General features: G+C 40.5%; 1 protein-coding gene and 1 pseudogene across 1 annotated transcript; one reads left to right on the top strand and one right to left on the bottom strand.

The window, feature by feature from the left end:
- The first annotated feature begins 1348 nt into the window (after positions 1-1348).
- Positions 1349-1523, top strand: LOC122022116 (annotated as a pseudogene).
- A 353-nt stretch (positions 1524-1876) lies between these two features.
- Positions 1877-6815, bottom strand: LOC122021852 (O-fucosyltransferase 7-like). The gene is made up of 12 exons (XM_042580018.1): positions 6570-6815; positions 5840-5917; positions 5548-5662; positions 5404-5471; positions 3953-4041; positions 3702-3882; positions 3500-3628; positions 3282-3414; positions 2984-3198; positions 2454-2638; positions 2283-2341; positions 1877-2208 (listed from the first exon to the last, which is right to left on the bottom strand). Exons 1-12 carry the CDS (start codon positions 6729-6731, stop codon positions 1970-1972), a joined length of 1653 nt encoding a protein of 550 aa, XP_042435952.1. The 5' UTR covers positions 6732-6815; the 3' UTR covers positions 1877-1969.
- Positions 6816-12607: the final 5792 nt, after the last annotated feature.

Below are 12607 nucleotides of genomic sequence, written 5' to 3'. Positions count from 1 at the left end.
AAAGATTATTTTCATGTTTTAAATTTGTTTATGCCGAAGCTTCCCTTCAAAAACTGACTTCAAAATAAACTAAAAAAAATCTAAACCCCTAATTACAACAGCAAGAATCAATCAATCCTTTATCATACTAAATTTGAAATTGTTACAGTAACTTGCTGTTAGAGTTTTCAAGCGTCGATCTTACATTGCACTATTGCATAAGGCCGACATAAGAAGATCTAAAACTTTGAGATAGAAGAAGTTGGAAGATTTACCATTATTACGTTAACACAAGAAGATCTGGATCTACTTGTAGAAGTACAGGTTCAGAGGGCTCTGTAGCAACAGCAAGTCAATATTGGTGGTACTCTTCTGCCACCATAACCCGCTGCCTCTACTATGGTGCATCATCGGGAGAGACGAATTCCAGAGGAAGATCCAGCCTGAGTACCTCCTGCACCTCTCTCCCCCATCCGTCGCCCGAGAGCGTTATTTCATACACCACTCAAACAAATGGAGCCCGAAGACTCTCATCAAGGATCTTCTAAAGAGATGTTTACTCGCAATAAACGCAAAAGGGAAGGCCCCGATAAGTGATAGCTCGCCGGAGAAAACCATTACCCAATTCTCCCAACGAATATTGGAAGATTTGTTACCAAAACGGTATCAGAACATGAATATCGGAGAGTATTCAAACACAACTGATCCAAAAGATCATCTTCTCAAGTTTGAAAATGCAACTCTATTACAACAACTAACTGATGGTGTGAAGTGTCAGATATTCCTTACAACCCTTGGTGGGGCTGCTCAAAAGTGGTTCAAGCGGCTACCAAATAATTCCATTCGCCGCTTCAAAGATTTTTGTAAGGTATTCTTCCATCACTTTTCTAGTAATCGGCGATATCATAAGACTCCTTGGAGTCATTTTTTTATTAAGCAAGGATCCAAGGAAACGTTGCGAGCCTACATCAAAAAATTCAATTAGGTGACCATAGATATTCCTATAGCCACCACAGAAACCTTGGTGAGTGCCTTTTCGCAGGGGCTTACCGATAATGATTTCTTTCGAGATCTGGTTAAGAGACCTCCGAAGGACTTCAATTTGCTGCTGGATCGAGCTACTGAATTCATCAATATCGAAAAAGCACAAGTAGCTTAAAGAAAAGAGGTCCCTCCGCCTATTCATGCTCTTGTGGTTGAAAAATTAGCACCACTAGCTCCCCCGCCAAAGGGACCGCGAACAGATCCTCAGTATCACTATCAGGAGACACGCCCTCAAAGTTGTGCAACATGTGGGAGTTCCTCGCAGAATCCTATGAAAATTTATAAAAAAAATTTATAAACAACTTGGACAGCGAGATGAAAAAGCATATCTTTCTCGATCTTTTGACTAAGATCAAATGTAGTATTTGTTCTTATTGCTTTAATATCTGGCATAAAAAATTATTTTTTTCATGAGAGAGACTTCGTTACAGTAGTTTGCTGCTGGAGTTCTCAAGCGTCGGTCTTACATTGCATTACAGCATAAGTCCAACACACCCTTACCAAATTTAATTTATGAACCTAAGTATTAATTTATGTGTATTTATATATTATATTATGCATACAACACGTGTGCAAGATGATTAATATATATATATATATATAATTCTAAACCGTCATAGAATAAAAATCAGAAGTCATCTAAATATATGTAAAAAGAAAGATCAACAAAGTTTTACAATGACAACAAGATTGCATCTGCAAAGTTATATGATTTTCTTATCAGACAATTTTTCATGTGAGACCATTACACTGTTCTTTATGCCGTTGTTTCTCAAGAAAAACATGTAATCTCATAGATATACATGAACCTCAACAAGCTAGAAAAACAAAATGCAATAAAAAACTAAAGATATCAAAAATATAAGATTTAACTAATGCCTAAATATATACAAGTAACTTCATTTCAGGTTGTATCGAACTGTCAATGACTCTCCACCACCTTCAGTTATCCATGAGATGCATCTAGGGAGTCGCTTATTCGATCAGTATGGCAGCAGTCAAGACTAATCTCTATCGTGTACAACTGTCGATAAAAAAAAATGAATGAAGAACTACATGGTAGTAGATCCTGACTGGCATAAACAATCGGGTAAAGGATTCTTGTAGAACGCTTCTTCTGAACGAAATCTATCCATTCCTCTTGTTCCTGGCATGGGGCCTTTTCTTTTACGAGGGGACCCTTGCCTGATGAAGTATAACAGTTAGAACAGGATTTGAGCAAGGATGTTTAACATGTGATGTTCAACAAGTCCATATACCGCTTCTTATGGATTTCAAGAATAGTCTTCGATAGCTTCTTTCCTTGTTTAAGCAATCCCTAATCAAGTTTACGCAAATGAAGTTCCATTTTTTGGAATAGAGAACAAATTAGATTGGGTTTTTTTTTCAGCAACATATGTTATGCAAGCCAATTGGAATTTTAAGCATGCCTATTGGGTGTGATTGTCTTTCTGTGGCCCAAGTAACGACGGTGACCCCCAACAGCACTTGCCATGTTTCCTGAGTACGAGGGGATGAAAACATCACTCTCTACAGATACGATGTAATCCAAGGCTGCCATTTGAGCTGCATAAAGTCTGAATGGTTTGAGCTCAGCAGCTGATGCTAATTTTTCCTGAAAGGAAATGGGTTTAGCTGAAAATCCAAGAAGCAAAGAAACAACTTCTTATTAAACACATTACAGTCATGTAAAGAACTCGTAAATTTCATAAGAAACATAAAAGAGGAAAGGCTAATTAATAATTGTTTATATCTAGATCAAGTTTCATCTCTGCATTTTCACTTATTCTTGGTCGTTCTTAAGGTAATATTTTGACGCCAATAAAGTTGAGCTTACAAACAAGTCCATCAAACACCAATACACAAGAATTGCAATGTCCAAACAAAAACGGTTTGGAAGCTGTAATTCATTGGGTGTGGAGACGTGATTTAGAATTTCATTCTGAAAAGGTAGGATTACCTTGCTCATTAGTATGGGAAAACGAGATTCAAGATCTGCCATGTGAGAATTGCCGCCATATATGTTTCCAGAAGCAACATATATTGGAGTATTCGATGGATATCCTAGAGAAGAAATGAAAATCCCAACCTCCTTAGGTGTAAGGGGACAATATCCCTTGACCCTTTGTTGAAGAGGATCAATAGCTTTCACCTTCCAGTATGCTGTTTTTTTCCCTATAACAAGAATAAATGCAGTAGAATAACATGGAAAATGGAAAGAAAGATCAAAAGAAGAACAATTGATCAGCATATTTTACCTGATCGATGTAATTCATTTGCTTCAGAAACATTCAAGCCATATGTGCACCCACTAAAAGCAAGCATGTCCTTTTCGTATCGCAAATGCAAAGCAATAAACGATCCATATGATCTCATTCTCTCTACCAATGACTATAAGATTATATTCAAATGCAGTAAGTGTAATGTAATCGTGACACAATCGCAAACATGAAAGAGATAATATCTAAACTATTACCTTTCCTAGTGCTTGGATGCTAGGAGAAAATCGAAGAGCCTCAAAGAAAGCTCTGCAACGTAGCTTCTGGACATCTAGGGGTAAATTGTTATTAGCAAGACGAGAATCTGATTTAGCAGCTTTGATGACCTGACAGATACGGCTGTTGATTAAGCAACATCAAGAAGTAGTCTTCTTCTTGGTTCTGCGACAGTAACCATACCTTAAAATCATCCCATAGTTTAGAGATTTTATCCTGATAATACTCCAGCGGAGACCAGCTTATAAAATATTCCACCGCTTTGGTAACCCTAGAAAGCTCCTCTGGTAGTTTCTTCACGATTTTAACATCATTGGCTAATGAATGTATGAAATACTCTTCATCAAAGACATCAGCAAAATTGCTGTGAAAATTAAGACAATTAAGAAATCAGAAGTTGTCAAAAGATACACAGGAATTTAAGAAAGAACGACCTTGAGTCCAGCCAAAATGAGCTCTTGTCCAGTTCTGGAATAATAAGAGTGGCATTCATAATCCGTGCAATTGCTACCATGTCTGCTATCTACCATGAAAAGCACAACAGACATAAGAAATGCTCGGTTACATAATATATAAAAACTAAAACTTTCTCAACCAAAAACATCCATTTGAAGTTTTGCGAAAGAGAGCATCACATTACAACTTTCCATCAATAAGATCACCAGCATCTTTTATCTAGAAACCATTTGAACTATCAATTTGTTTAGATTAAAATTTTGGAAATTGAACCTTATAATTGTCGAACATGGAGACAAGCAACTGAAATCATATAATCAGAACATAGGCAACCTTCAAGAATAAAAAACTGAAATTAGCTAGTATATTGGCAACAGATAATTGTCTCCACATGCATTACAAGCATGTTATTACAAGAGTAAATCAAAATTAATGCAACTTTGTCATTTTAGCTTAGTAATTTGTTTAGTTTAGTTGGAATCCAGCTTCAGCACAAACAAAAAAAACAATTTCAGCCAATCCAAAAGAACAATGAGTGATAAGGTATCGTAAAGTAAATATTGCTATTATACCTTGTGAAGGCATTTGTTGTTGAGAAATATGAAGAGCTCAGTTGTTGTCTTAGGGATTGATCTTTTTCACCGACCTTGATTAGTCCAATACGACAAAACTAGACGATACAAAATAACAAATGGTCATTTTCCAAGGTTGAGATTGAAACCCTTCTTTTGCTGTTCACTGATAGTCAATTCTACCAGAATAATCTCATTGGTTATAGTCTATCACACGACTCTCAAATGGAAACCAAAACAATTTGTGAGAATGGTTATTCACTCTTCTTCAACCACTTGTCAAGTTTTGCATCTGCAAAGCTCATTCTGACTTGACTATTTTGCATATGAAATCTAGCTGTTTGACTGACTAAACCAGAAGCAACTAACGACTTGATTTTGATTTTGTCATGCTAAATCATAGTTTATATGGATCTTTCTTGGCAAAAATGTGTAGTGACAGTAGGAATATTCATCATGAGTGCAACTAAGTACATCCAACCATATTGCTCAATCACAATAAAATCAGCTTCAAGGTAATATATCCCTACGTGCAATCATTTACACTAGTTAAACAAAGATTTCATCACATTAGCATCAATGTTCTTGTGAAAAAAATAGGATATTTAATGCATCCATCATGTTTGAAGAAACAGAGCTCTTCAAATTCAGCCAACTCGGGACCATTCATCAACAAATTAGCACATTCAAGTAACTTAGCAATAAAGAATTCCTACCACATAACACATACCTATAATTAGTTAGATTTTATTTCATGGCAAGCATCTGGACAAATTGCCAATCCAAGTTTTGATTCCTTCGTTGACAATCTGAATAAAATCAAAGACTGTAGCATATCAAGAAATACAGTTCCTCACCCCTGCCCTCATCTGGTTCAATCCGCCATTGGTGCTAACTAATAAGTAACCTCTTGACGCCTGAGGAGCTACAGTAGAAGAAAAATCCTTTAAAACAAAATGAAAATTACTTAATTTTAAGTTCAGTGAATGTAGATTCCTTACACAGATATGACAAGCTAGGTTTAGAACATGGCACGAATTGCCGATTTAATGGGGCCTTCCATAGCTTCTGGTTGCTCTCTGTTTTATCCTCAATTGCACCATTCCACTGTCGAATCTATATGAGTGAAAAGAAAGAAAAGAGATGAAATGGTTGCTTACTATTTGAAATCTACTACTAATCCGCTAATAGATCATCCATGCCAATACAGCAAGACGACTAGTAAGTGAAACCTTGCAAAACTCAAACAGAACAAGCATCAATGGCAAGAACTAAAAAAACATGGCAAAATACCGTTGAAAGTTGAGGAGCAGCTGCCTCTCGCATCCATCTGAGTTCTGAAGGCCGTCTTATGGGCCTAATATCATGTCTCTGCTCAAAACAAACCGTGAACTTTTTCAGGAAATAAATTATTGGACTAAAAATAAATTAGAAGAACAATAAGAACAATGAATCAAAAGAACCTAAAAAAACCAAAACTGTATATTTTTACATAAAAATCCAATTGATTAAAGGGCAAACAATTTAGCGTAAAGGACTAATCCAAAATCAAGTGTGATGAAAACAATGGGAATTATATATTGTTGATCCTATCGCTTTCTTTTAGAAGAAAAAAAAGGAAACAAAGAGACGTCAAGAGCCTAATTTATTCAATTACAGAACCAAGCAAATTTCCTAAGCAGTGCTAGTTGTAAAATCTCCACACAAAAAAAGAAACCAAGACAAGATTGCTTTCGTTATTCTTGTAAAACACAGATAAACAAAAAAAAAACTCGTACTTGCTTATCATGCTTGCTCTATAGCTAAAAATTACAAGAAGTGTATTAAAACGAGAATCCTCACTTCGAAATAGTTCCAAAACCAAAACCAAAAAGATATTGTTATCCAAGTTACTCAAATGGACTGCACGGAAAAACAATCCACGTATATGAAATCCAAATAGCAATCATAAAAAAAGAGGCCTTTGTTCCACAAACATCGATGAAGGACCAAAAAAAGACGCTAGGAGAGAGAAGAGAGAGACCTCGGGGAGCTCGTACACTGCGGTTGCAGATGAAAGCGAGGAGGAAGAGGAAGGGGAGACGTTGGCGTCGAGCAACGTGATGAGGAAGAAGCCGGCGACTGCGCAGGCCAGCAGCGAGAGCAGGACAGCCACCATGGTGGGCCTCAACCTGTGCCGTTGCATCCGCTCTTTCGCTTCGATTCTTCCCTTCCCCGTCACGACGTCTTTATCGATCACTTGATCTATTTAAAACAAATTCCCAAATCCGAAAGCTGTGTTTGGTTAGGACTTTTGTAATCAGTCCGTAATATAATAAAATTTATAATTTAACATAATTAAGTTGGTTTAGGAAAGAATGGTATATTATGCCTGAATATTTATTATTTTTTTAAAAAATATAATTTATATTATTATAAAATTATAAAAATAACTTGTGAGGTTGGTCGGTGGCTGTTGGCTGCATCGACGCCCGACGGCGGTGGTCAGTCGGCAATAGCAAACTGTGGCCGCTGCTGGCTGCTGGCTGCTGGCGGCTGACGGACAGTGTCGGAAGATGCGGCTGACAGCAATAATAACGTCCGTCGATTGATGAAAAAAATAAACTATGATATATTTAATATTTAAATTTTAATTAAATATTATATTTTAAATTTTAAATATAATTAAACGGTAAAATAGAGAAAAATCTCCAATGACAATTTAAATTTTGCATGCAATCCCCACTCATAAAAAACTTTGTTTCGATTCTCTACCTGTAAAGTTTTATTTGTTTCAACTTCCCCATGCAAATATTGTGACCTAATTACCCCTCAGATTTTTAGGTACAAAACGTTCAAAAATGAGTATAATTCCTCTTAAATTCAGTACTTTATATTATAATCGAGTATATTTTCTATTAAATTGAGTATATTTTTTTCCTGTTTTAATATAATTCCTCTTAAATTCAGCACCATGTAAAAGAAAATCTAGTATATTTTCTATCCAATTAAGTATTATCTAAAAAAAATCTAGTATATTTTCTATCAAATTGAGTATCATTTAAAGAAAATCTAGTATATTTGAGTATATTTTCTATTAAAATTATCCTTCATATTTTTTAGGTATAAATAATCTAAAAATGAGTATAATTCCTATTAAATTCAGTGTTTTAAACTAGAATCGAGTATATCTTCTATTTAATTGAGTATGACTAACTTTTTTCCTATTTAATATAATTTCTCCTAAATTCAGTATCATTTAAAAAAAATCTAGTATATTTTTTATCCAATTGAGTATCATTTAAAGCAAATCTAGTATATTTTCCATTCAATTGAGTACCATTTAAAGAAAATCTAGTATATTTTCCATCCAATTGAGGTGGAAAAAAAATCGTACTCAATTTAATAGAAAATATACTAGATTCTAGTTTAATGTACTGAATTTAAGAGGATTTATACTCATTTTTAGACTTTTTATACTTAAAATATCAGGGGCAATTAGGTAAGTATATTAGACTAGGGAGTGAAAACAAAGAATTTTTCCAATGGGGAGTACATGCAAAATTATATTTACCAATGGAGACTGCATGCAAATTTTTCGATAATTAAATTACATATTATTAGTCTCATCATTCCGATTATAAAATTTTATTATTTTAATAATCAGATTATATTATATTATCATTATATTATATTATCATTTTAAAGCTGTACCAAATAAAAATAGAGAGTAAATGAAAATAAATAAAAGCCTTAATTGAAATATTAATAATAATTTTGTCTGAATGTATTAAGCTGAAAAGTTGGGGATGTGTCGATTCTACTAACTGGATGAAAATCTAGCTTCTCTCTCTGCAAAACAAACTAAATCAGGGAAGAGGTTCCTGGCGTTGGTCCTTCGACGCTCAAATTAGAAACAATAGTAGGAAGAGAAATTGAAAATAATAGAGATAGAGATTAATCTTGTCTTTCTTCATACCTAGCATATTGATCCGGTGGTAAGGGCGGGGCCTGCCTGGTAGAGGGTCATCGCCACGTGGAGGATCACGGTCAGAGTGGTCAATGTCCTGGGTAGGTGTCCGATCGGGCGAACCACCTTCTCAGTTAGAATGAAGAGTAGCCGATTCAACACTTCGACAGCTCGATCAAATACCGAGCTTCCAACGCTCATAAAAACTCCCAAGCAAGGAAAGGACGAAGGCCGAGTGGCCGTCCCGCTTGGTTGAATAGTGGACGCAGCCCCAACCAAGCAAGCACGACTTCCTTGCTCGACAAGGCGGAGCCGAGACAGCGGACCATTGGTCGAGTGGACTCTCTCGCTCGGCCCAATAACAGACAAAAGGTGCAGTTGGTGGTATCTTCCTAGGGACCAGTGTCACCGACGAGTGACATGGTTGGCGACATGGCCAGACGGAGAATCGTACGGTGAAAGCTTCCACTATCACGTCAGGGATATGCTCGGGCTGTTAAGGTATGGCGTCATGCACGCTTTTCCGACACGTCCATTTTAGGTATGCTTTAAAGAGTGTGCGCGCTTGGGGAAGCGTGCACACGCCTCCCGGGAGCCCTATATAAGGACCCCTAGGCTTCGACGGAAGTATGTTCACTTCTACTGTGGCTACAGTTACGCTGCTGCTCTTTTTTTTCTACTTCATTCACTTGTCTCTGGTGACTGACTTGAGCGTCGGAGGGTCATCGTCGGGGAACTCCTCCCCGGCTCGGCACTAACGACTTGTGGTTGCAGGTTTAGCTCGTCGGAAGTCCACATCATCTTCAGTCTACATCCAGTCAACGTGAGCGTCATCTCCCCAGCATTTGTCGACTCGACTCTCGGACAGGATCAAATTTGGCGTCGTCTATGAGAACACACCTGAATCCGAGTCGAGAAGATGGAAGAAGCTGGACGTCTCCACGCTGTGACGCTCACTCAGGAGGAGCTCGACGCATTCAAGTATGAGCGGCAAAAATAGTTGAGCAGTAGTAGCAAAAGGCGGTAGACGATCAGCTAGCACAACAAGCGACATCAGCCTCGGGAAGTCGAGCGGTGTAGGAAGACCAGCCGGAACAGCTGTCCATCTGGGGATAGAATAAAGGGCCAAACGACACGCAAGGAGAGGTGTCGCTCGTCCCGAAACCATTCCACTGGGCTTTATTCCAGTCGCCCTCGAAGATCGCGCAAGAAAACCAAGAGCGAGGTTCTTCGTCAGATGAAGTGCACATTCGGGACGCGAGGAAAGGCAAAGCGTCGAAGGATGATTTGTCTCCCGAACGGATCAACCGACAATTCTCCGAGGCAATTCTGCAGGATCCATTGCCGAGACACTACGCTCCCTTGGCGATCAGTGAGTATAACGGGTCGACCGACCCGGACGACCATCTTGATAAATTCGATAATGCTGCTACTCTCCATCAATACACTTACAGAGTCAAGTGCCGAGTCTTCCTCACTACGTTATCCGGCTCGGCATAACGTTGGTTTCGAAGGTTGTCGGACGGATCGATTCGAAGTTTTAAGGACTTTCGAACGGCTTTCCTTCATCACTTTGCGAGCAACAGACGTTATCAGAAAACAAGCGTCAGCCTGTTCTCCATGAAACAGGGCTAGAGGGAGACCCTCGGAGCCTACATCCAACGCTTCAATTAGGTGGCGATGGATATTCCCTCGGTCTCGTCCGAGACTATGATGAATGTGTTCACGCAAAGGCTTGTGGACGGGGATTTCTTCCGGTCGCTCGTCAGGAAGCTGTCTCACGACTACAACCATATGTTGAAGAAGGCCAATGAGTACATAAATGTGGAAGAAGTCCAGGCGCCCAGGAGGAAGGAAGCGCCACCAGAACCATCGGCGCCGGCCGAGTGAAGGCCACCGACCAGCCATCAACTGCCTAGAGGGCTGCGAGCCGAAGGCACACGGCTACACCAGGAACCAAGGTCACACGCTGTTCAGCATGTGGCCTCTGAGCGACCAAAGCCAAAGGAAAAGGTATGGACTTCTATATTCTGCTCTTTCCATCAATCAGTCACCCACAACACTCGTGATTGTCGCGGGTTTGCCCCGGTCGCACAACCAACACCAAGGATCTATCGACATTGATCGCCTTCACCCGACCGGCGACACGGGCATCAGAGAGTCGGACGACGTGAAGAGGCTCGGGAATCACCGCGACAACATCGCAGGAGGAGCACCGATCCTGCATGGGCCTCACATGAGTGGAGCCGACCGACCGCTCGGGAGGAGGAGAATAGAAGCAACACCGCGTGGGGCGAGATCAATATCATCGTCGGCGGTCCGACCGGCGGAGACTCCAACCGGGTTCGAAAGTCATACGCCTGGCGGCTAGAGATCCACGTCATAGGCTGCAGAAAGGAGAAGGCGAACGGGCCCGAGATCAGCTTTGGGCCCAAGGATCTCGAAGGAGTTGAAATACTACACGACGACACTCTCATTATCCGAGCAGTAATTGCCAACTATACTATTCACCGTATATTCATTGACACAGGGAGCTCGGTCAACATCATTTTCAAGAAGGCGTTTGACCAACTCTAAATTGATCGAGGCGAGTTGTTGCCGATGACAACCTCACTCTACGAGTTTACCGGCAATGAAGTCCAGCCGATCGGCCAAATTAAGTTGGCCATATCACTTGGGGAGGAACCCCTCAGAAGGACGAGGACCACAAACTTCATCGTGGTGAGCCCCCCTCCACCTACAATGTCATTTTGGGTCGACTGGCCCTCAATGAATTTCGGGCCGTCGTCTCAACCTTCTGCTAGAAGATTAAGTTCCCGTTGGAAGATCAGGTAGGAGAGGTCAAGGGCGATCAGTTGGCCACTCGGAGATGCTACGCCAAAATGGTCAAATTAGAAGCCAAGTCCACATGGAAGACGCCCCAATTAGAGGTTAGTGCAATAACTGAAGAACCTCCTAGTCTAGTTTATGAGGAAAAGGAGGAAGTGCAGATATGTCCAGGCCAGGCAGAGGCGATAACCTTTATAGCGGCTGACCTGGAAGTCGAGCAAAAGGTCGAACTGATCAAGTGCTTAGAGCATAATCATGACGTATTTGCATGGTCCGCGCGTGAGCTGCCCGACATTTCCCCGAGCATCGCGTAGCATAAGCTCCATGTCCGACCGGACGCTAGACCAGTGAAGTAAAGGAAAAGGGACTTTAACGCCGAACAGAATTTGATCATCAGGGCGGAAGTAGAGAAGCTTTTGGAGGCCGCCCACATACAGGAGGTTCAATTCCTGAGCTGGCTCGTGAATGTAGTACTAGTTTCCAAGCCAGGCAACAAGTGGCAGGTCTGCATTGACTTTCGAGATCTCAACAAAGCTTGTCCAAAGGACTTCTACCCGCTATCCCGGATTGATCAAATGGTAGACTCCACGGCTGGGTGCAAGTTGATATATATGTTGGACACATATCAGGAGTATCATCAAGTGTCGCTCGCCAAGGAGGACCAGGAGAAGGTCAGTTTTATTACTGCCGATGGAACATACTATTATAATGTGATGTCATTCGGCTTGAAGAACGCAGGAGCCACCTACCAGAGACTGATGAACAAAGTGTTCCGGTGGCAGATCGGCCACAACATGGAGGTATACGTTGACGACATACTAGTCAAGTCCCTTCAAGTAGCTGATCTCTGTGCAGATATCAAGGAGACCTGCCAGACCCTCCGAGCGTACGAAATCAAGTTAAATCCTCATAAGTATCTGTTTGGCGCGAAAGGTGGGTGTTTCCTGGGATATATCGTCACTAAGCGGGGCATTGAGGCAAATCCCAACAAGGTAAAAGCACTCCAAGATATGCCACCACCGAGAAACTTGAAGGAAGTTCAGCGCCTCACCGGTCGGATAACAACATTATCTTGATTCATCTCCAAATCGTCCGACCGGAACCTACCCTTCTTCAAGATATTGCGCCGAGCCACCAAGTTCCAGTGGGATGAGGAGTGCGATCAGGCCTTCGAGGAACTCAAGGCGTATCTGAACTCGCTACCTGTACTAGCCAAGCCAACTGCCGGTGAGCCGCTCCGAATCTATCTGTCCACAACTGAGCATGCTGTCAGCTCGGCGTTG

The sequence above is a fragment of the Zingiber officinale genome, chromosome 9A (genome assembly GCF_018446385.1).
Source record: "Zingiber officinale cultivar Zhangliang chromosome 9A, Zo_v1.1, whole genome shotgun sequence".
Lineage (NCBI taxonomy): Eukaryota > Viridiplantae > Streptophyta > Magnoliopsida > Zingiberales > Zingiberaceae > Zingiber > Zingiber officinale.
Note: the sequence above shows the minus strand (reverse complement) of the source record. Positions and strands in the feature narration are given on the sequence as shown.

Coding starts and splice junctions, on each gene's coding strand:
- LOC122021852 (XM_042580018.1), bottom strand. CDS start 6,731: ATGCAACGGCACAGGTTGAGGCCCACCATGGTGGCTGTCCTGCTCTCG. Junction 3,629..3,701: donor AACTATGGGATGATTTTAAG/GTATGGTTACTG, acceptor CGTATCTGTCAG/GTCATCAAAGCTGCTAAATC. Junction 2,639..2,983: donor TTCCCATACTAATGAGCAAG/GTAATCCTACCT, acceptor ATTTCCTTTCAG/GAAAAATTAGCATCAGCTGC.